Below are 25799 nucleotides of genomic sequence, written 5' to 3' on the forward strand. Positions count from 1 at the left end.
TGCATCTCCATTACAGGCATGCAGGTAGAGCAAACTTCTTTAATGGGTTTTTAGTAAAATGTTTACATTTTGGTCGGTTAGTGTGATATTTATGTTTAGTAAAAGAAAATGGAGCATATTTCCAGTATGTTGAGACTTAAATGTATGCTTAGTGTGTCTAAACTTAATAACCATAAGCCTAAAATGACAACCACCAATTGAACAGGGATGGTTTGACAAAAAAATGAATGTTACATTTTCAAACATACATTTGGAAAATGTAGATATGCTACTCAACACATATGTTAAAAAAGTAAATTTTGCAACAGCATAGGGGGTATGTAGCATATATTCCCAACTAGTCAGTCCTGTTGAATTAACATTTTTAAACCAAAAAGAGTAGGTTGATACTATTGATAGACTTAGTGGCCATATAAGAAATCTGAAGTGATTAACATAATAGTTGTGAATTTCTTCACATCAGTGTCAATTATTTTGAAAACAATGGATAATTCTTTTATCAGGATGCAGTTCCTGTATCAGCTTCGTGAGTCACACTAGTCCATGAATACTAACTATGAATACAATTAGTAGGATGACTCCTTTGAGCAACAGCAGAGAGACAAATGTTTGCATTTGGACAATGTGTGCTCAAGATACTGAGCCAATAAAGTGGATTAATGTATTATTAATCCGTTATACATTGCCAGAGTTTGGGATGGCCATGGAGATGCACCTTTTTCTATCAAATCTCACTACTTATAATGAATGTATCTGTAATTATACATTAAAATATACATTACGTAAAGAAAAAGCATGTATTGAATTGTGGACCCCAGGAGGAGTATCTGCTGCTTTTGGGATAATGGGGATCCTAATACAATACCAAATGCTTAAACCACTGGAGTGGAGCTGCTGCCTGAGATAGATACTGGATGAGGAAGGAAGACACCTCTCCTTGTAAAAATGGAATCACATAAGACTATTAAGTAACTTCTCTTGTGCAATATAGATGTGTAGGTCTATAATAAAGGACATTATGAACCCCCTGAGTTTATAATAACAATAGGGGTACACAACTAATCCCAATAATCGAATACTTAATAAAAATAGCTAAATCTGTATGTAAATGCTCATGCTTAATGTACTAAAAAACCTCATAAGACAGAACATTCAAGTTTTAAAGTCGTCATTGAGTCATGTTTAACCGGTGGCCCCACCTTTGTGTTAACCTTTAAGGTCCCTCCTCAAATACAGGTGGTTATAAAAACCAGATCCATCTTAAGCACCTCTCTCATATCACCTGTGTAGGACCTGTTCACTACCCACAGGATCACCATGGGGACAACCAAGGATACACCGATATGGAGGCTGATATGCCTGGCACTACTGATCAAATCAACACAAACAGGTTGGTAGAATATTCATTCATTAGCCTAAATCAGAAGGGAAGGTGACTTTCAGATTTGATAATATCTCTCTCTCTCTCTCTCTCTCTCTCTCTCTCTCTCTCTATATATATATATATATATATATATATATATATATATATATATATATATATATTTAATGTAACATCTCATTATCAAAAATATTTATGTGTTAGCTATTCAGAAATGTACAAACACACAGAAAAGTGATTACATGTATTATACATGCATTTTGAAGAATTCAACAGTAGGCATACAGTAGCAGTTTTTACTCAATCAGTAATAACGGTTTCCCTGTTTTCTGCTTTAGGGCAGCACACACATTTCCTACGATCGTATGATTACATTATTCATTGAAGTTTTCATCCTAGTTCTGTTACTTATACACATTTGTTTATTAAAAAAAAAATATATATTTTCACCTTTATTTAACTAGGTAGGCTAGTTGAGAACAAGTTCTCATTTATAACTGCGACCTGGCCAAGATAAAGCAAAGCAGTGCGACACAAACAACAACACAGAGTTACACAGGGAAAAAACTTACATACAGTCAATAATACAAAAGAGAAAGTCTATATACAGTGTGTGCAAATGAGGTAGGGTAATGGGGGTGAGGCAATAAATAAGCCATAGTGGCAAAATTCTTACAGTAAGGCAAATTAAACACTGGGGTGATAGATGTGCAGAAGATGAGTGTGCAAGTAGCGGTACTGGGGTGCAAAGGAGCAAAATATATAAAATAAATAACAATATGGTGATGAGGTAGTTGGATGGGCTATTTACAGATTGGCTATGTACAGGTGCAGTGATCTGTGAGCTGCTCTGACAGTTGGTGATTTCAGCTAGTAATGGAGATATGAGTCTCCAGCTTCAGTGATTTTTGCAGTTTGTTCCAGTCATTGGCAGCAGAGAACTGGAGGGAAAGGCGGCCGAAGGAGGAATTGGCTTAGGGGGTGATCAGTGAAATATACCTGCTGGAGCGCGTGCTGCGGGTGGGTGCTGCTATGATGACCAGTGAGCTGAGATAAGGCAGGACTTTACCTAGCAACGACTTATAGATGACCTGGAGCCAGTGGGTTTGGCGATGGATATGAAGTGAGGGCCAGCCAACAAGAGCATACAGGTCGCAGTGGTGGGTAGAATATGGGGCTTTGGTGACAAAATGGATGGCACTGTGATAGACTGCATCCAGTTTGCTGAGTAGAGTGTTGGAGGCGATTTTGTAAATGACATCGCCGAAGTCAAGGATCGGTAGGATGGTCAGTTTTACGAGGGTATGTTTGGCAGCATGAGTGAAGGATGCTTTGTTGCGAAATAGGAAGCCGATTCTAGATAACATTTTGGATTGGAGATGCTTAATGTGAGTCTGGAAGGAGAGTTTACAGTCTAGTCAGACACCTAGGTATTTGTAGTTGTCCACATATTCTAAGTCAGAACCGTCCAGAGTAGTGATGCTGGACGGGTGGGCAGGTGTGGGCAGCGATCGGTTGAAGAGCATGCATTTAGTTTTGCTTGCATTTAAGAGCAGTTGGAGGCCACGGAAGGAGAGTTGTATAGCATTGAAGCTCGTCTGGAGGTTAGTTAACACAGTGTCCAAGGAAGGGCCAGAAGTATACCGAATGGTGTCGTCTGCATAGAGGTGGATCAGAGAATCACCAGCAGCAAGAGCGACATCATTGATGTATACAGAGAAAAGAGTCGGCCCGAGGATTGAACCCTGTGACACCCCCATAGAGACTGCCAGAGGTCCGGACAACAGGCCCTGTTGAGGCAGTCATTTGAGAAATCAAGGCTGTTGAATCTGTCGATAAGAATGCAGTGATTGACAGAGCCGAAAGGATTGACCAGGTCGATGACTACAGCTGCACAGTATTGTCTCTTATTGATGGCAGTTATGATATCGTTTAGGACCTTGAGCGTGGCTGTGGTGCACCCATGACCAGCTCTGAAACCAGATTGCATTGCGGAGAAGGTACGGTGGGATTCGAAATGGTTGGTGATCTGTTTGTTAACTTGGCTTTCGAAGACCTTAGAAAGGTAGGGTAGGATAGAAATAGGTCGGTAGCAGTTTGGGTCTAGAGTCTCCCCCTTTGAAGAGGGGGATGACCGCGACAGTTTTCCAATCTTTGGGGACCTCAGACGATACGAAAGACAGGTTGAACGAGCTAGTAATAGGGGTTGCAACAATTTTGGCTTATAATTTTAGGAAGAGAGGGTCCAGATTGTCTAGCCCTGCTGATTTGTAGGGGTTCAGATTTTGCAGCTCTTTCAGAACATCAGCTATCTGGATTTGGGTGAAGGAGAAATGGGCTTGGGCAAGTTGCAGTGAGGGGTGCAGGGCTGTTGACCGGGGTAGTGGTAGCCAGGTGGAAAGCATGGCCAGCTGTAGAAAAATGCTTTTTGAAATTCTCAATTATCGCAGATTTATCGGTGGTGACAGTGTTTCCTAGCCTCAGTGCATGAGACCTTTTTCTTTTAGATTGTTTCCGTCTAAATGTGAAAATGTTACACATTTATGGTGAAAAATCTATAACCTTTTAGAAATCGTTATCATTAATGATTGTTATCATGAGTGGTTGTAACATAGTTTATAGTGTTATAAATACATAAAGCACCCCCCCCACTGGGTGTGTGTTGGTACTTTAGAATTTGTTTTTGATCAGGAACAAAAACAAGAACAGAATACAGACAAAACTCAAGTGCATATCTTTAAAATAACAGTTTTGGTAAGTATGTCAAATGTCTGATATTGCTCAAATAATACTGACAGGGAACATCTGATGCCTAAATATGTAAAATAGGAACTGAACAGTCATCGGAATTCAATGTGTTTAGTTTACAAAGCAGATGACACTTGATTAAGAAATCTTCATGTTCGTTTTATTTGTCGGAGGACCTGCAGGGCTGAGCTTTCCAAAAGCTTTGACCACACCTATGCGATTCAAAGAACATCAAAGTACTGTAGTTCAGGCACAGAAGACTCTGCGAACGCAGGAACATTCCCTTTAAAATTAAATTGCACGATAGCACTGAACTTCGGCGATACGGATTTAATGGAGCCTTAGGTTCGCCATAAATATTGAATGGGTCACATCATGCCTCAAATGTCCCTTCGTCTGGACATACTGCTGTGCAAATCAAATACACTTCTAAAAGCGCAGTGCAACAATCTAAATCTGCAATGATTGAATTCCATCCGGAATGTACATATAATATTGTAAAATACTCATGAATTGCTTTTATTTCAGTGAACCCTACCACAAGTGTAACAATCATCCCGACAATGATCACAACGATACCCACACTTTCAGGTAAATGACTGACAGAATGCACAATGAATAAATGACTGGGTATCCATCAATAAGCTAAGAAGGAACTGACATTTGTTTTTCTTGTCCCTCAGGAGTGAATGCCTCACACAATGACCAGGTCTGCAGCACATGGGGTAACTACCATTTCAAGACTTTTGACGGGGACTTTTTCCAGCTCCCCTCCACCTGCAACCATGTTGTGACCTCACTGTGTAAGAGCAGCTTTGAGGCTTTCAACATCCAGATGAGGCGGCAGGTGGTGGACAACCAGCCCACCATTAGCAAGATCACCATGAAGCTGGATGGTGTAGTGGTGGAGCTATCCAAGGGTGTTGTTGTGGTCAATGGGCAGACGTGAGTTTCCCTGTCATTTGACTGATTCGCCATTCTGCAAGCACCTCTCTTGGGGATTTTATGTGCTACATTCTGGAATTTAATAATAATTATAATCATAATGTATTGGATGACCTTTAAACATCTTCTTCCTCCTGAAGGGTGACCCTGCCGTTCAGCTTGTCTGGAGTCAGCATCGTGAAGACTACATCCAATGTGAAGGTCGTAGCTAAACTGGGGCTGGTTGCTGTTTGGAACAAGGATGACTCCCTAATGGTAAAATACCTGCTTCTCTAATTTTCCTCTACAATGGTTGATAAGTTAATAATGTTAAATGTTTCTTTATATTAAAAGCATAGCATCTTTGCCTTCAATGGCAATGATCAGTAGTTGATCGTGATGGGGGAGACACCTGTTTTTGGCTGCACCTTGTTGGCTGAAGCACTGTCTACTCCCCTCCTAAAATATTAACATTGAAAGGCAGAATTACCTGAAGAACGAGGATGAATTAAACAGGATATGTGAAGATGTATACGCTATACACACACAGGCTAATGTTCCAATGTTTATTTGATGAAGTGTTTGCAAATATTTGTAGATTTGAATTACATTTTCTGTCACTCCCTAATATAAGACTAACAAAAAGATAGGTTATAAACATGGAGGATAGCCAAGACTGAACACGTGAATGGTGCTGAACAGGATGAGATTTTTTTTACTCAACACCTGTCATTCTACAGATTGAAATGAACGAGAAGTACAGAAACCAGACCTGCGGACTCTGTGGTGACTTCAATGAAGTCCAAACATACAACGAGTTCATCATCAATGGTAAAATAATTTCTGAAAATGCCAAAACTGAAATGTACCTACATTACATACTGCAGGTGGAAAAACTAATTGTCAATGTCTGTGTTGTTGCAGGTGGGAAACTCTCTAGCTCTGACTATGGAAACCTCTGGAAACTGGATGGCCCTCTGGAAGTCTGTGAGGAGCCTATGCTAACTTCCGCGGAGAGTTGTGGAGATGAGGTATTCCAATTCAAACCACAGAAGAAGAATACAAAACAATGTTAATAGAAGTTAGAAATAGCAATTAATCCATGTGATCCAACAAATGTTTTCTATATGGTAACCTTTTGTGGTTTGTCTCTATTTGTAGGAATTTTGTCAGCAGCTACTCTCCAGTGCAGCTTTCAGTAGCTGCGCTAATTATTTGGACATGGACTCCTTCATCAAGACCTGCCTTGCAGACCTGTGCCACTGTGATAACAGCACCAACTCCTTCTGCCTGTGCAACACCATCTCAGAGTACTCCCGTCAGTGTGTTCACGCAGGGGGGAAGCCCCAGCAATGGAGGACTGAACAGTTCTGCTGTAAGCATGCATATACTCTTCAACATGACCAGCAAACACTAAATGATCATGTTCACAATCTATTTTAAGGAAACAGTTAATCACAATCTTTATTTTCTCAGATAAGACATGCCCCTACAACATGGAGTACCAGGAGTGTGGAAGCCCCTGTGTTGACACCTGCTCCAACCCAGAGGCCAGCCAGTTGTGTGAAGACCACTGTACAGACGGCTGCTTCTGTCCTCTAGGTACCACATAGGTTCAAATCAAATCAAACGTATTTATAAAGCCTGTCTTACATCAGCTGATATCTCAAAGTGATGACCAGAAATCCAGCCTTAAACCCCAAACAGCAAGCAATGCAGGTGTAGAAGCACGGTGGCTAGGAAAAACTCCCTAGAAAGGCCAAAACCTAGGAAGAAACCTAGAGAGGAACCAGGCTATGAGGGGTTGCCAGTCCTCTTCTGGCTGTGCCGGGTGGAGATTACAACAGAACATGGCCAAGATGTTCAAATGTTCATAGATGACCAGCAGGGTCAAATAATAATAATCACAGTGGTTGTCGAGGGTGCAACAGGTCAGCACCTCAGGAGTAAATGTCAGTTGGCTTTTCATGGCCGATCATTCAGAGTATCTCTACCGCTCCTGCTGTCTCTAGAGAGTTGAAAACAGCAGGTATGGGACAGGTAGCACGTCCGGTGAACAGGTCAGGGTTCCATAGCCGCAGGCAGAACAGTTGAAACTGAAGCAGCAGCACGGCCAGGTGGACTGAGGACAGCAAGGAGTCATCAAGCCAGGTAGTCCTGAGGCATGGTACTAGGGCTCAGGTCCTCCGAGACAGAGAAATAAAGAAATAATGAAAGAGAGAAAGAAAGATAGAATTAGAGAGCATACTTAAATTCACACAGGACACTGGATAAGACAGGTGAAATTCTCCAGATATAACAGTCTGACCGTAGCCCCCCGACACATAAACTACTGCAGCATAAATATTGGAGGCTGAGACAGGAGAGGTCGGGAGACACTGTGGCCCCATCCGACGATACCTCCGGACAGGGCCAAACAGGCAGGATATAACCCCACCCACTTTGCCAAAGCACAGCCCCCACACCACTACAACTCTGTTGTACAAGTTAACCTAAAGCACATCATGAAAACACCACACCTTTACCAATTATGTCAATGTGTGCAAAGTATCTAAATAAGGTGACAAAGGAAGGAGTAAATAATGAATGTTTTTCTCAGTTACTTCCTGGAGTCATTGCAGTTCTCTGTGTAAAGTAAACATTAGAGTAACACTCCTTACTGAATGCAGTTATAGCAATCTCTTAAACAGTGAAAAGGAATAATTTTCTGTCAGGAACTAAAATCTTTCTGAATATTGTCTTAAAATTCTGCCTGATCTCTCACCAAATAGGTACTGTTTTCGATGATGTCAACAACAGTGGCTGTATTCCAGTGAGCGAATGCCTTTGTGTCCACAATGGACAATTATACAAATCTGGAGAATCTTACACCAGCAACTGTAAAGAATGGTATGCCAAGTACATCATCTGATTTAAACATGACATATCCCATGCCTCATTTTCATGAATCATGCCAAACTCTACAGTGTGATTATTAAAACTGAATGCATGTAAATATTTCTAAAATACCATATGAATGCAGTTGTGAGATGAGCCTGTAAATGTTCCCTTTAGCACCTGTGCTGGTGGTCAGTGGGCCTGTACAGACAAGGACTGTCCTGGGACCTGCTCTGTGGAGGGAGGAACCCACATCACCACCTATGATGGGAAAGCCTACACCTTCCATGGGGACTGCTCTTACATTCTGACCAAGGTCAGTGCAACTGGTGCAGCATAGCAAAGCAATATAAACTAGTATAAAATATTCATAACTTTTCAGTGCAAAGGTTAGGTAAATAGCTTTTCCTGCCATATGTTGAAGTAGACGTGTCCAAAGGGGTCATTCTTTAAGTGAGTCACTCTCATTTCATGTTTTTGCCTTCAAACTCATGCTTGTTTTTTTTCAGCAATGCAATGGAACTGAATTCACCGTGCTGGGAGACATTGTGAAGTGTGGGTTGACTGACACTGAGACCTGTATGAGGGCTGTTACCCTAGCCCTCTCCAGCAGATCCACTGTAAGGCAACTCTCCAAATATGTTTCAGAGAAAATAACAGAATGACCTGTCAACCTATTTCCAAACCAAATCACTTCTTGAAGATAATTATACTGGCTTGCAAATAAATGTCCCTAAAACCTTTTGACTACACACACAATAACCTTCTTAAAATTGCCCTGATTTGGCAAATATTCCTGGGATATTTGCAATCTCATAAAATGCTTATGTATAGAAACAAATTTGAATTTAATAAAATATATTATCTTATCTAATTCACAGGTGATCCGAGTCCAGTCATGTGGAAGTGTTTTTGTAAATCAGATTCTTTCTCAGCTCCCACTCAATACAGGTGAGACTATCCATTGTAATGCCAAATTAAATTGTAGTGTGGATCAGTGTATGAACTCCATATCATTTATATTCACTAGATGAAGCCTTAATGATGTCCATCTATTTATTTAATGTATTGCAGCTGAAGTGACCGTCTTCAAGCCCTCCTCATTCTACATTGTTATCCAGACAACTCTTGGAGTTCAACTTCAGATCCAGCTTTCACCAGTTATGCAGATCTACATAACTGCCATCTCATCCTACAAAGGAACAACCTGTGGTATGCTTCAGATTCATCCATCAGTTTCATACCTTTTTCTTCGGTATCTCTATTCATAAACATCTAATAACATCATATGCCTTCAATTATTTTCCACAGGCCTTTGCGGAAACTACAATGATGTTCAGGCAGATGAGTTCAGAGTCATCAGTGGATTGGTGGAGGGCACAGCTGTAGCTTTTGCCAACACATGGAAAACCATGGCCAGCTGCCCTGATGTCAAGACTAGCTTTGAAAACCCCTGCAGTTTGAGCATCGAAAATGGTACATATTTATTAAGCCTACAGATTAATCACTATTTGAATGATTATAACAAAGTTATATAAGATAGTATATGCTTATGTTGATATTATGATTGTCTTTTTCACAGAGAAATATGCCCAGCACTGGTGTTCCATGTTATCGGATCCTAAAGGAGTGTTTTCCCCTTGCCATTCTGAAATAAGACCAGACACCTACAAAACCGTAAGTTAGTTAAGAAGGATACAATCATAAAGTAAAATCATTAAACTCTTATGTGATGAGGTTATAGTCTTGACACACTTTGACTCTTTTTCCAACAGAACTGCATGTATGACAGCTGTAACTGTGAGAAAAGTGAGGACTGCATGTGTGCTGCCGTCTCCTCTTATGTCCACGCTTGTGCTGCCGAGGGTATCCAGCTCAGTGGCTGGAGAGACACTATCTGCAGTGAGTAGACAGCACGGCACCATGGAGACCTCTCGCAATGTGTCATTATAATGAGTGCTGAAAATTGATTAGAATATAATGATTTTACTGAAACAACAACAGTAGTTACTAAATACAAATAACCTGAAAACTGCACAAATACAAAAAGATATATGGAAATCAATATATTGCTAATACTACTCATATCTAATGACTTTTCTCAGATAAATTCGCCACCTGTCCCAGTCAAACAGTTTATACCTACAACATGACCAGCTGTGGACGCACCTGCCGCTCACTGAGCATGACAGACCAATCTTGCCAGGTGAAGTTTGTTCTGGTGGACGGCTGTGGCTGTGCAGAGGGCACCTACATGGACGAGGCTGGCCAGTGTGTTGCCCCGACCAACTGTCCCTGCTATGACAAGGGCTCGGTGGTCCCTGCAGGAGAGACTATCAGCAGAGACGGTGCCACCTGGTAAGAACCTGCCTCATACATATAAAGCTAGGAGACCAAAATAAATACAAATGAAACCTATATTCAAAACTGTGTATTAAATCATGTCATAATGATATTTGCTGTTCATTTGATTATCTTACTATCTATAACTATTAATACTGTAACTATATTACAGTACTTGCAGACAAGGGACACTGAGTTGCACTGGGGGAGCAAGACTATTTAGTAAGTTTATGATCTTTGCTTTCAATTTATTAATTTAATTGATCAATTAATTTATAAAAAATATGGCTAATATGATTTAACCCTTTACATGCATCCTTCACAAAACAGGTACATTTGAAATTAACCAAGAGGATTCAAGCAATTCATGTAAAACAATGTGATTAATGATGATGATGAATGTGGATATGTCTGGATATATGATAATTATATTCTGCTTGTTTGAGAATTGAAAATAGTTTTTTTTACTTGTATTCTCATATATCCCCAGTATGCACACTGCCAATGGTTTTCTTCAACTGCTCAACTGCACCTCCAGGAGCTTCAGGTTCAGAGTGTCAGAAGAGCTGCAAAACTCTGGACATGACCTGTGTGAGTCCCCCATTCACTCTAAATGGGATTGTCACATATTGTCACTATTATACTGAGTTTTGTGTTGACTGAACAAAAACTTTTGAGAATCTCAATTATGTCAAATCGTCCATATCTCTTTAATTTGCCATTACTTATGTGTGCACTTTGTTCAATCCCTTTAGATCAGCACAGAGTGCACATCAGGTTGTATGTGCCCCACTGGACTGGTGTCTGATGGGAACGGAGACTGCATCAAGGAGGAACTTTGTCCTTGTTCTCACAATGGAGCTACTTACCAAGCTGGAGAGACTCTTAAGGTTGACTGCAATACATGGTATGCCTGTTTTGTGTCTTACACCTCAGGGGGAGAAAACATAAAGAACACAGACTTACAAATAATGAAAAAAATGTCAGGCAATTTTTATGACATTATGTGTGTGTTGTTCACAGTACTTGCAAGGACAGTCAATGGCAGTGTACCACACATCTTTGTGATGGAGTTTGTGCAATCTACGGAGAGGGTCACTATATCACCTTTGATGAGAAAAGGTTCAACTTTAATGGAAACTGTGAATACACTCTCATTCAGGTTTGTGTCTCTTTATTTGGTAGAATTGTATCAGCATTGAAAGTGTGAATTTTAAACATATTACAAATATGTTCCTTTCGCACAGGACTACTGTGGCAATACTAATGGCAGTGGCAGCTTCAGAGTTCTCACTGAGAATGTTCCTTGTGGAACTAAAGGCACCACCTGCTCCAAGACCATCAAGCTCTTCCTGGGGGTAATGAGCAACTTGAATTCACACAATACTGTACATTCCATCCCTCGTGTAAAGAACAATCAACAAATCATCAACCAAACATCAAGTTGAGATCTGATTTTAGACCAAGTTATGTATGAATACATATTTCTCTATTACAGACCAGTGAGCTCATATTGGCAGATGGGACCGCTCAAATTGTCAGGAGTACTCCACAAGAGCAGTTTCCTAAACAGATCAGCCTTCTGGGGAATTATCTGGTTATTGAAGTCAAAAGTGGTCTAATCCTCATGTGGGACAAGAAGACCAGTCTCTTTATCAAGCTTAGCCCACAATACCAGGTACATTAAGATAGTCTGATGAAGAAATTAATTCAGTATTCAGTCAAAACTGATATTACCAAGACTTTTGTAGAACCCTGCCAAATCAATCATTTTCATTCATGATCTCTTTTCTTCAGGGGCAAGTGTGTGGTCTGTGTGGAAACTATGATGGCAACGCAAACAATGACTTCACCACTAGAGCCCAGGCGACAGTTGTTGATCCGGTGGAATTTGGAAACAGCTGGAAAGTTTCATCAAGCTGCCCAAGTGTATCTGCTGTAGTGCACCCATGTGCCTCCAACCCGTACAGAGCGTCTTGGGCCCAGAAACAGTGCAGCATCATTAAGAGTGATGTCTTCGCAGCCTGCCAGAACCAGGTATGGATATATTAAAATAGGATTGAATAATTGTTAGATTACTTGTTAGATATTACTGCATAGTCGGAACTAGATGCACAAGCATTTCGCTACACTCGCATTAACATCTGCTAACCATGTGTATGTGACCAATAAAATTTGATTTGATTTGAATACTAGTAAGATATGTGGATTGTCTTTTGTGGACAAAGAAATGTACTTTACCATGCAACTTCTGTATATCTTACAACACATTGCTGTGCTTTCAAGGTGGACCCCTCTCCTTACTACGATGCTTGTGTGAGAGACTCATGTGCTTGTGACAGTGGTGGAGACTGTGAGTGCTTCTGTACCGCAGTGGCAGCTTATGCAAAGGCCTGCAATGAAGCTGGAGCATGCGTAGCCTGGAGAACCCCTCGAATTTGCCGTAAGTTTCTTCACAATCAACAGTGAAGTCTGAGCTGAGTAAAATCAAGGTTGAATTGAAAAATGTTTGGTTCTGGTCTGAAACGTGATTTTCAACTACATTAAGGCGCTTGTCAATTCAATACTGGACTAGGTTGACACATTATCATATAGGACAGTTGATCATGGAAAAGGATCATTATTCTAGTTCAAATAATGAAAACTTTTTGTTCACCATATTTTGTCCACCACAAACAGCACTGTTCTGTGATTACTACAACCCCACTGGAGAATGTGAGTGGCACTACAAGGCATGTGGAGCTCAGTGTATGAAGACCTGCAGAAACCCTTCCGGAGACTGTTCTAGTTTAATTCCAGCATTGGAAGGTAGGGATATGATCATCTAACTCATATTTTGTCTCACATGGATATGACTTCTGAATATCAATTGTAATTGAAACTGACCCCAACAATGGTTATACATATACATGCTGTGTGTCTGAGCAGCCTCAGGCTACATTTACACTGACTACTGTTATCCTTAACAAGACTTGACCTTTTGTAACCTCTTGGCTATTGTGCTTATTACAGGCTGCTATCCTAACTGTCCTGTGGCACAACCTTACTTCAATGAGGAGACAATGAAGTGTGTGGAGAGGGAACAATGTGGCTGCTTTGACTATGAAGGAAACCAGTACACCACTGGACAGAATCTTCCGGCACAAAACTGTGAAACATGGTATGTTGAAATCATTCAATTCACAGTACCTGTGCTATTTCAGAGCATATTCTGAATGTTCTAACTGTGAAAGTACCAGGTATTCTGCTTTATATTAATTCTGGGGAAGAGGTCAGGGGTTTGGCAAAGATTGGAAGGGTCATGCTAGTTTTTCCATAGTGATGCCAATTATGGTTGTATGACAATATGAAAACGTGCCCTGCTCCCCATGGATTTCACAACTTACTTTGTTACCAAGTCCTGACTAGTCTTACCTCTTTACTAGTATTTTAAACAAAACCTTTATATCTATTTAATTTGAACCTGTGAATAATTTCAATGTTTAACAAATTGTTCTTCTTTTTAAGCAACTGCACAATGACTGGAGTGAGCTGCAGTTATGATGTCAATGGTAAGGATGACATCATCAAATTAAAGTAACATATTTAGCACTGACCAAAGCAGCATTGATTGAATCTAATTGTAAAATACTTTCCCCCCTGTAGTTTGTACATGCTTGCATAATGGTAAACAACAGCCATATGGAGCAATCCTCTACAATACAACAGATGGGATTGGTAACTGCATAGTTGCTGTTTGCGCCGCGAACGGAACCATTACCAGGAACATTTCCCATTGTCAAGTGAACACAACTCCAGTACCAACCACAACTTCCCCTCTGACCACAACAACAACACAGGCCTCTACGACAACGCTAAAGCCCACAACTGTCTTCCACTTTTCAACACCTGGTAAGCAGAGAAACTCTTGAATGATTAAAGTGCAGCCACATGTTCTCTAAATACCATAGTTATAAATGGCAATCTTGATGGCAATTAATAGCAATTGGTATGTAAGGTGTTAGTAAATATATTCTCGAGTCCAAAAAGTTGGACCCGGACCCGAATGGACCCGAGGACAATCAAACTCGGACACGAACGGACCCAAGAACAATTATACACAAACCTGACGACAACCAGACCTGGGTCTCGGTCAAACCCGATTAGACCCGAGTGTCAGACAAATTACATTTATCAGCCAAGTTTCTACACTGATTAACAAAAATGACTTTATATTTTGCCTTCTATAAGTATGAAAATAAACCTTATTTGCGTAAATTAAACTATATGCTATAGGCTATGCAGAGCTTTGATTGGGTCATTTCGGGTCCACTCATGTTTATCAGCTGTACTTATAAAGACATGGGACCTGATGACAATAAAACAGCAATCGACCCCAGCAGCTAGGGTCACGGGTGGGGTCTTGAGTATTTGGGTTTGGGTGGACCTGTGAAGACCTTACGGTGGTAATGATGAGATACGTTTAATTCAAATGTTAAACTTAAGAATTGTAAATGTGAGCTATTTGGTAAGATAAATTGTTATTTTCAGGCCTAGTAAACTAAAGATATATATTTTTCAAAAACAGAACCAACATCTACTTCAACTTGGTCTTCCACAACAATGGAGATGACCCCTAAAATCAGCACAAGTTCATCATTAAATCCTTCAACTACAACATCAGGAGCAAGTACAGTCACAATTCCAAAACCGACAACTGTAACTACAACAACTATGGTACCCTCAACAAGTGGAAAAGTAGCTACATCGACCACAGCTGAGACTTCAACAAAGGAAGAAACCACAACTGAGAATATCACATCCACAAATCCACCGAAAGAAGTCACCACCGGCCCAACAACCACTTCCAAAACTGTAATTATTGAAACCTCTACCTCATCATCACAGCCCAAAACAACAAGTGAGGAAACAACACGTCCAGTAGTGATAACATCCAATCCCACTATTTTAACAACAACTACAATTGTACCCACAACAACTACACCTACTACAGGTGGAACTACAAGAATTGAAGAAACAACAACTGAGACGATTCCATATACATCTACAACGCCCCCTAAAGAAGTCACCACCGGCCCAACAACCACTTCCACAACCGTAAGTGTTGAAACCTCTACCTCAACATCACAGCCCACAGCAACAGGTGAAGAAACAACAGGTCCACTAGTGATAACTTCCAGTCCCACTACTTTAACAACAACTACACTTACACCCACAACAACTACACCTACCACAGGTGGAACAACAACAGTTGAAGAAACCACAACTGAGACAAGTCCATCTACATCCACAAAGCCACCCAAAGAAGTCACCACCGGCCCAACAACCACTTCCGCCACTGTAATTGTTGAAACCTTTACATCAACATCTCAGCCCCTAACAACAGGTGAAGAAACAACAGGTCCAGTAGTGATAACTTCCAATCCCACTACTTTAACAACAACTACACTTACACTCACAACAACTACACCTACCACAGGTGGAACAACAACAGTTGAAGAAACCACAACTGAGACAAGCCCATCTACATCCACAAAGCCACCCAAAGAAGTCACCACTGGCCCAACAACCACTTCCACCACTGTAATTGTTGAAACCTCTACATCAACATCTCTTCACCTAACAACAGGTGAAGAAACAACAGGTCCAGTAGTGATAACATCCAATCCCACTACTTTAACAACAACTACAATTGTACCCACAACAACTACACCTTCTACAGGTGGAACTACAAGAATTGAAGAAACAACAACTGAGACGATTCCATATACATCCACAACGCTACCTAAAGAAGTCACCACCGGCCCAACAACCACTTCCACCACTGTAGTTGAAACGTCTACCTCAACATCACAGCCCACAGCAACAGGTGAAGAAACAACAGGGCCAGTATTGATAACTTCCAATCCCACTACTTTAACAACAACTACAAGTACACCCACAACAACTACACCTACCACAGGTGGAACTACAAGAACTGAAGAAACAACAACTGAGACGATTCCATATACATCTACAACGCCACCCAAAGAAGTCACCACAGGCCCAACAACCACTTCCACCACTGTGATTGTTGAAACCTCTACATCAACATCACAGCCCACAGCAACAGGTGAAGAAACAACAGGGCCAGTTGTTATAACTTCCAATCCCACTACTTTAACAACAACTACACTTACACCCACAACAACTACACCTACCACAGGTGGATCAACAACAGTTGAAGAAACAACAACTGAGACAATTTCATTTACATCCACAAAGCCACGTAAAGAAGTCACCACCGGCCCAACAACCACTTCCACCACTGTAATTGTTGAAATCTCTACCTCAACAACACAGCCCACATCAACAGGTGAAGAAACAACAGGGCCAATTGTCATAACTTCGAATCCCACTACTTTAACAACAACTATAATTTCACCCACAACAACTACACCTACCACAGGTGGAACAACAACAGTTGAAGAAACCACAACTGAGACAAGTCCATCTACTTCCACAAAGCCACCCAAAGAAGTCACCACCGGCCCAACAACCACTTCCACCACTGTAATTGTTGAAACCTCTACATCAACATCTCAGCCCCTAACAACAGGTGAAGAAACAACAGGTCCAGTAGTGATAACATCCAATCCCACTACTTTAACAACAACTACAATTGTACCCACAACAACTACACCTACTACAGGTGGAACTACAAGAATTGAAGAAACAACAACTGAGACGATTCCATATACATCCACAACGCTACCTAAAGAAGTCACCACCGGCCCAACAACCACTTCCACCACTGTAATTGTTGAAACCTCTACGCCAACATCTAATCCTATAACAACAGGTGAAGAAACAACAGGTCCAGTAGTGATAACTTCCAATCCCACTACTTTAACAACAACTACACTTACACCCACAACAACTACACCTACCACAGGTGGATCAACAACAGTTGAAGAAACAACAACTGAGACAATTTCATCTACATCCACAAAGCCACCCAAAGAAGTCACCACCGGCCCAACAACCACTTCCACCACTGTAATTGTTGAAACCTCAACCTCAACATCACAGCCCACAGCAACAGGTGAAGAAACAACAGGGCCAATTGTCATATCTTCCAATCCCACTACTTCAACAACAACTACAATTTCACCCACAACAACTACACCTACCACAGGTGGAACAACAACATTTGAAGAAACCACAACTGAGACAATGTCATCTACATCCACAACGCTACCTAAAGAAGTCACCACCGGCCCAACAACCGCTTCCACCACTGTGATTGTTGAAACCTCTACCTCAACATCTCATCCTATAACAACAGGTGAAGAAACAACAGGTCCAGTAGTGATAACTTTCAATCCCACTACTTTAACAACAACTACAATTGTACCCACAACAACTACACCTACTACAGGTGGAACTACAAGAATTGAAGAAACAACAATTGAGACGATTCAATTTACATCCACAAAGCCACCCAAAGAAGTCACCACCGGCCCAACAACCACTTCCACCACTGTAATTGTTGAAACCTCTACCTCAACAACACAGCCCACATCAACAGGTGGAGAAACAACAGGGCCAATTGTCATAACTTCGAATCCCACTACTTTAACAACAACTACACTTACACTTACACCCACAACAACTACACCTACCACAGGTGGATCAACAACAGTTGAAGAAACAACAACTGAGACAATTTCATCTACATCCACAAAGCCACCTAAAGAAGTCACCACCGGCCCAACAACCACTTCCACCACTGTAATTGTTGAAACCTCTACCTCAACATCTAATCCTATAACAACAGGTGAAGAAACAACAGGTCCAGTAGTGATAACTTCCAATCCCACTACTTTAACAACAACTACAATTGCACCCACAACAACTACACCTACTACAGGTGGAACTACAAGAATTGAAGAAACAACAACTGAGACGATTCCATATACATCCACAACGCTACCTAAAGAAGTCACCACTGGCCCAACAACCACTTCCACCACTGTAATTGTTGAAACCTCTACCTCAACATCACAGCCCACAGCAACAGGTGAAGAAACAACAGGGCCAGTTGTTATAACTTCCAATCCCACTACTTTAACAACAACTACAATTACACCCACAACAACTACACCTACCACAGGTGGAACAACAACAGTTGAAGAAACCACTACTGAGAGAAGTCCATCTACATCCACAACGTCACCCAAAGAAGTCACCACTGGCCCAACAACCGCTTCCACCACTGTGATTGTTGAAACCTCTACCTCAACATCTCATCACATAACAACAGTTGAAGAAACAACAGGTCCAGTAGTGATAACTTTCAATCCCACTACTTTAACAACAACTACAATTGTACCCACAACAACTACACCTACCACAGGTGGAACAACAACAGTTGAAGAAACAACAACTGAGACAATTTCATCTACATCTACAACGCCCCCTAAAGAAGTCACCACCGGCCCAACAACCACTTCCACCACTGTAATTGTTGAAACCTCTACATCAACATCTAATCCTATAACAACAGGTGAAGAAACAACAGGTCCAGTAGTGATAACTTCCAATCCCACTACTTTAACAACAACTACAATTGCACCCACAACAACTACACCTACTACAGGTGGAACTACAAGAATTGAAGAAACAACAACTGAGACGATTTCATCTACATCCACAAAGCCACCTAAAGAAGTCACCACTGGCCCAACAACCACTTCCACCACTGTAATTGTTGAAACCTCTACCTCAACATCACAGCCCACAGCAACAGGTGAAGAAACAACAGGGCCAGTTGTTATAACTTCCAATCCCACTACTTTAACAACAACTACAATTACACCCACAACAACTACACCTACCACAGGTGGAACAACAACAGTTGAAGAAACCACTACTGAGACAAGTCCATCTACATCCACAACGCCACCCAAAGAAGTCACCACTGGCCCAACAACCGCTTCCACCACTGTGATTGTTGAAACCTCTACCTCAACATCTCATCACATAACAACAGTTGAAGAAACAACAGGTCCAGTAGTGATAACTTTCAATCCCACTACTTTAACAACAACTACAATTGTACCCACAACAACTACACCTACCACAGGTGGAACAACAACAGTTGAAGAAACAACAACTGAGACAATTTCATCTACATCTACAACGCCCCCTAAAGAAGTCACCACCGGCCCAACAACCACTTCCACCACTGTAATTGTTGAAATCTCTACCTCAACAACACAGCCCACATCAACAGGTGAAGAAACAACAGGGCCAATTGTCATAACTTCGAATCCCACTACTTTAACAACAACTATGATTTCACCCACAACAACCACACCTACCACAGGTGGAACAACAACAGTTGAAGAAACCACAACTGAGACGATTCCATATACATCCACAACGCTACCTAAAGAAGTCACCACCGGCCCAACAACCACTTCCACCACTGTAATTGTTGAAACCTCTACGCCAAAATCTAATCCTATAACAACAGGTGAAGAAACAACAAGTCCAGTAGTGATAACTTCCAATCCCACTACTTTAACAACAACTACACTTACACCCACAACAACTACACCTACCACAGGTGGATCAACAACAGTTGAAGAAACAACAACTGAGACAATTTCATCTACATCCACAAAGCCACCCAAAGAAGTCACCACCGGCCCAACAACCACTTCCACCACTGTAATTGTTGAAACCTCTACCTCAACATCACAGCCCACAGCAACAGGTGAAGAAACAACAGGGCCAATTGTCATAACTTCCAATCCCACTACTTCAACAACAACTACAATTTCACCCACAACAACTACACCTACCACAGGTGGAACAACAACAGTTGAAGAAACCACAACTGAGACAATTTCATCTACATCCACAAAGCCACCCAAAGAAGTCACCACCGGCCCAACAACCACTTCCACCACTGTAGTTGTTGAAACCTCTACATCAACATCTAATCCTATAACAACAGGTGAAGAAACAACAGGTCCAGTAGTGATAACTTCCAATCCCACTACTTTAACAACAACTACAATTGCACCCACAACAACTACACCTACTACAGGTGGAACTACAAGAATTGAAGAAACAACAACTGAGACGATTTCATCTACATCCACAACGCTACCTAAAGAAGTCACCACCGGCCCAACAACCACTTCCACCACTGTAGTTGTTGAAACCTCTACCTCAACATCACAGCCCACAGCAACAGGTGAAGAAACAACAGGGCCAGTTGTTATAACTTCCAATCCCACTACTTTAACAACAACTACAATTACACCCACAACAACTACACCTACCACAGGTGGAACAACAACAGTTGAAGAAACCACTACTGAGACAAGTCCATCTACATCCACAACGCCACCCAAAGAAGTCACCACTGGCCCAACAACCGCTTCCACCACTGTGATTGTTGAAACCTCTACCTCAACATCTCATCACATAACAACAGTTGAAGAAACAACAGGTCCAGTAGTGATAACTTTCAATCCCACTACTTTAACAACAACTACAATTGTACCCACAACAACTACACCTACCACAGGTGGAACAACAACAGTTGAAGAAACAACAACTGAGACAATTTCATCTACATCTACAACGCCCCCTAAAGAAGTCACCACCGGCCCAACAACCACTTCCACCACTGTAATTGTTGAAATCTCTACCTCAACAACAAAGCCCACATCAACAGGTGAAGAAACAACAGGGCCAATTGTCATAACTTCGAATCCCACTACTTTAACAACAACTATGATTTCACCCACAACAACCACACCTACCACAGGTGGAACAACAACAGTTGAAGAAACCACAACTGAGACGATTCCATATACATCCACAACGCTACCTAAAGAAGTCACCACCGGCCCAACAACCACTTCCACCACTGTAATTGTTGAAACCTCTTCGCCAACATCTAATCCTATAACAACAGGTGAAGAAACAACAGGTCCAGTAGTGATAACTTCCAATCCCACTACTTTAACAACAACTACACTTACACCCACAACAACTACACCTACCACAGGTGGATCAACAACAGTTGAAGAAACAACAACTGAGACAATTTCATCTACATCCACAAAGCCACCCAAAGAAGTCACCACCGGCCCAACAACCACTTCCACCACTGTAATTGTTGAAACCTCTACCTCAACATCACAGCCCACAGCAACAGGTGAAGAAACAACAGGGCCAATTGTCATAACTTCCAATCCCACTACTTCAACAACAACTACAATTTCACCCACAACAACTACACCTACCACAGGTGGAACAACAACAGTTGAAGAAACCACAACTGAGACAATTTCATCTACATCCACAAAGCCACCCAAAGAAGTCACCACCGGCCCAACAACCACTTCCACCACTGTAGTTGTTGAAACCTCTACATCAACATCTCAGCCCCTAACAACAGGTGAAGAAACAACAGGTCCAGTAGTGATAACTTCCAATCCCACTACTTTAACAACAACTACAATTGTACCCACAACAACTACACCTACTACAGGTGGAACTACAAGAATTGAAGAAACAACAACTGAGACAATTTCATCTACATCCACAACGCTACCTAAAGAAGTCACCACCGGCCCAACAACCGCTTCCACCACTGTAATTGTTGAAACATCAACCTCAACATCACAGCCCACAGCAACAGGTGAAGAAACAACAGGGCCAATTGTCATAACTTCCAATCCCACTACTTTAACAACAACTACAATTTCACCCACAACAACTACACCTACCACAGGTGGAAAAACAACAGTTGAAGAAACCACAACTGAGACAAGTCCATTTACATCCACAAAGCCACCCAAAGAAGTCACCACCGGCCCAACAACCACTTCCACCACTGTAATTGTTGAAACCTCTACATCAACATCTCAGCCCATAACAACAGGTGAAGAAACAACAGGTCCAGTAGTGATAACATCCAATCCCACTACTTTAACAACAACTACAATTGTACCCACAACAACTACACCTACTACAGGTGGAACTACAAGAATTGAAGAAACAACAACTGAGACGATTCCATATACATCCACAACGCTACCTAAAGAAGTCACCACCGGCCCAACAACCACTTCCACCACTGTAATTGTTGAAACCTCTACGCCAACATCTAATCCTATAACAACAGGTGAAGAAACAACAGGTCCAGTAGTGATAACTTCCAATCCCACTACTTTAACAACAACTACACTTACACCCACAACAACTACACCTACCACAGGTGGATCAACAACAGTTGAAGAAACAACAACTGAGACAATTTCATCTACATCCACAAAGCCACCCAAAGAAGTCACCACCGGCCCAACAACCACTTCCACCACTGTAATTGTTGAAACCTCAACCTCAACATCACAGCCCACAGCAACAGGTGAAGAAACAACAGGGCCAATTGTCATAACTTCCAATCCCACTACTTTAACAACAACTACAATTTCACCCACAACAACTACACCTACCACAGGTGGAACAACAACAGTTGAAGAAACCACAACTGAGACAATTTCATCTACATCCACAAAGCCACCCAAAGAAGTCACCACCGGCCCAACAACCACTTCCACCACTGTAATTGTTGAAACCTCAACCTCAACATCACAGCCCACAGCAACAGGCGAAGAAACAACAGGGCCAATTGTCATAACTTCGAATCCCACTACTTTAACAACAACTATAATTTCACCCACAACAACTACACCTACCACAGGTGGAACAACAACAGTTGAAGAAACCACAACTGAGACAAGTCCATTTACATCCACAAAGCCACCCAAAGAAGTCACCACCGGCCCAACAACCACTTCCACCACTGTAATTGTTGAAACCTCTACATCAACATCTCAGCCCCTAACAACAGGTGAAGAAACAACAGGTCCAGTAGTGATAACATCCAATCCCACTACTTTAACAACAACTACAATTGTACCCACAACAACTACACCTACTACAGGTGGAACTACAAGAATTGAAGAAACAACAACTGAGACGATTCCATATACATCCACAACGCTACCTAAAGAAGTCACCACCGGCCCAACAACCACTTCCACCACTGTAATTGTTGAAACCTCTACGCCAACATCTAATCCTATAACAACAGGTGAAGAAACAACAGGTCCAGTAGTGATAACTTCCAATCCCACTACTTTAACAACAACTACACTTACACCCACAACAACTACACCTACCACAGGTGGATCAACAACAGTTGAAGACACAACAACTGAGACAATTTCATCTACATCCACAAAGCCACCCAAAGAAGTCACCACCGGCCCAACAACCACTTCCACCACTGTAATTGATGAAACCTCAACCTCAACATCACAGCCCACAGCAACAGGTGAAGAAACAACAGGGCCAATTGTCATAACTTCCAATCCCACTACTTTAACAACAACTACAATTTCACCCACAACAACTACACCTACCACAGGTGGAACAACAACAGTTGAAGAAACCACAACTGAGACAATTTCATCTACATCCACAAAGCCACCCAAAGAAGTCACCACCGGCCCAACAACCACTTCCACCACTGTAATTGTTGAAACCTCAACCTCAACATCACAGCCCACAGCAACAGGTGAAGAAACAACAGGGCCAATTGTCATAACTTCGAATCCCACTACTTTAACAACAACTATAATTTCACCCACAACAACTACACCTACCACAGGTGGAACAACAACAGTTGAAGAAACCACAACTGAGACAAGTCCATTTACATCCACAAAGCCACCCAAAGAAGTCACCACCGGCCCAACAACCACTTCCACCACTGTAATTGTTGAAACCTCTACATCAACATCTCAGCCCCTAACAACAGGTGAAGAAACAACAGGTCCAGTAGTGATAACATCCAATCCCACTACTTTAACAACAACTACAATTGTACCCACAACAACTACACCTACTACAGGTGGAACTACAAGAATTGAAGAAACAACAACTGAGACGATTCCATATACATCCACAACGCTACCTAAAGAAGTCACCACCGGCCCAACAACCACTTCCACCACTGTAATTGTTGAAACCTCTACGCCAACATCTAATCCTATAACAACAGGTGAAGAAACAACAGGTCCAGTAGTGATAACTTCCAATCCCACTACTTTAACAACAACTACACTTACACCCACAACAACTACACCTACCACAGGTGGATCAACAACAGTTGAAGAAACAACAACTGAGACAATTTCATCTACATCCACAAAGCCACCCAAAGAAGTCACCACCGGCCCAACAACCACTTCCACCACTGTAATTGTTGAAACCTCAACCTCAACATCACAGCCCACAGCAACAGGTGAAGAAACAACAGGGCCAATTGTCATAACTTCGAATCCCACTACTTTAACAACAACTATAATTTCACCCACAACAACTACACCTACCACAGGTGGAACAACAACAGTTGAAGAAACCACAACTGAGACAAGTCCATTTACATCCACAAAGCCACCCAAAGAAGTCACCACCGGCCCAACAACCACTTCCACCACTGTAGTTGTTGAAACCTCTACATCAACATCTCAGCCCCTAACAACAGGTGAAGAAACAACAGGTCCAGTAGTGATAACATCCAATCCCACTACTTTAACAACAACTACAATTGTACCCACAACAACTACACCTACTACAGGTGGAACTACAAGAATTGAAGAAACAACAACTGAGACGATTCCATATACATCCACAACGCTACCTAAAGAAGTCACCACCGGCCCAACAACCACTTCCACCACTGTAATTGTTGAAACCTCTACGCCAACATCTAATCCTATAACAACAGGTGAAGAAACAACAGGTCCAGTAGTGATAACTTCCAATCCCACTACTTTAACAACAACTACACTTACACCCACAACAACTACACCTACCACAGGTGGATCAACAACAGTTGAAGAAACCACAACTGAGACAATTTCATCTACATCCACAAAGCCACCCAAAGAAGTCACCACCGGCCCAACAACCACTTCCACCACTGTAATTGTTGAAATCTCAACCTCAACATCACAGCCCACAGCAACAGGTGAAGAAACAACAGGGCCAATTGTCATAACTTCGAATCCCACTACTTTAACAACAACTATAATTTCACCCACAACAACTACACCTACCACAGGTGGAACAACAACAGTTGAAGAAACCACAACTGAGACAAGTCCATCTACATCCACAAAGCCACCCAAAGAAGTCACCACTGGCCCAATTACATATTCTACAACTGCTGTCGTTGTAACTTCAACTTCAACATCACAGCCTTCAACAACAAGTACAGAAACAACAGAGCCAGTTGTCATCACAGGCCCATTAGCAACAACAAGAAATCCTTCAGCATCGCCACAAGTGATTATTACACCAACATCACAAGCAGTCACCACCAGCCAGTGCATTTGCAATGTTAATGGGACACAGTATCTACCAGGTAACATGTTATAAATGTCAT

General features: G+C 41.6%; 1 protein-coding gene across 1 annotated transcript in view; it reads left to right on the forward strand.

Moving 5' to 3' along the window:
* The first annotated feature begins 1301 nt into the window (after positions 1-1301).
* The window catches only part of LOC139575929 (mucin-5B-like), a 30524-nt gene continuing 6026 nt past the window's right edge, over positions 1302-25799 (forward strand). Inside the window, exons 1-30 of the mRNA XM_071401401.1 lie at positions 1302-1390; positions 4658-4720; positions 4813-5074; positions 5215-5329; positions 5794-5884; positions 5978-6084; positions 6215-6428; positions 6530-6655; positions 7825-7942; positions 8108-8246; positions 8440-8550; positions 8812-8881; positions 9005-9142; positions 9242-9406; positions 9513-9607; positions 9706-9832; positions 10036-10288; positions 10446-10495; positions 10764-10864; positions 11029-11180; positions 11297-11435; positions 11521-11631; positions 11772-11951; positions 12071-12310; positions 12560-12716; positions 12953-13081; positions 13286-13433; positions 13781-13824; positions 13919-14164; positions 14841-25778. Coding sequence (XP_071257502.1) covers positions 1318-1390; positions 4658-4720; positions 4813-5074; positions 5215-5329; positions 5794-5884; positions 5978-6084; positions 6215-6428; positions 6530-6655; positions 7825-7942; positions 8108-8246; positions 8440-8550; positions 8812-8881; positions 9005-9142; positions 9242-9406; positions 9513-9607; positions 9706-9832; positions 10036-10288; positions 10446-10495; positions 10764-10864; positions 11029-11180; positions 11297-11435; positions 11521-11631; positions 11772-11951; positions 12071-12310; positions 12560-12716; positions 12953-13081; positions 13286-13433; positions 13781-13824; positions 13919-14164; positions 14841-25778 — 14902 coding nt within the window. The 5' untranslated portion in view covers positions 1302-1317. The remainder of the gene's footprint in view (positions 1391-4657; positions 4721-4812; positions 5075-5214; positions 5330-5793; positions 5885-5977; positions 6085-6214; positions 6429-6529; positions 6656-7824; positions 7943-8107; positions 8247-8439; positions 8551-8811; positions 8882-9004; positions 9143-9241; positions 9407-9512; positions 9608-9705; positions 9833-10035; positions 10289-10445; positions 10496-10763; positions 10865-11028; positions 11181-11296; positions 11436-11520; positions 11632-11771; positions 11952-12070; positions 12311-12559; positions 12717-12952; positions 13082-13285; positions 13434-13780; positions 13825-13918; positions 14165-14840; positions 25779-25799) is intronic.

The sequence above is a fragment of the Salvelinus alpinus genome, chromosome 5, assembly GCF_045679555.1.
Source record: "Salvelinus alpinus chromosome 5, SLU_Salpinus.1, whole genome shotgun sequence".
Classification (NCBI taxonomy): domain Eukaryota; kingdom Metazoa; phylum Chordata; class Actinopteri; order Salmoniformes; family Salmonidae; genus Salvelinus; species Salvelinus alpinus.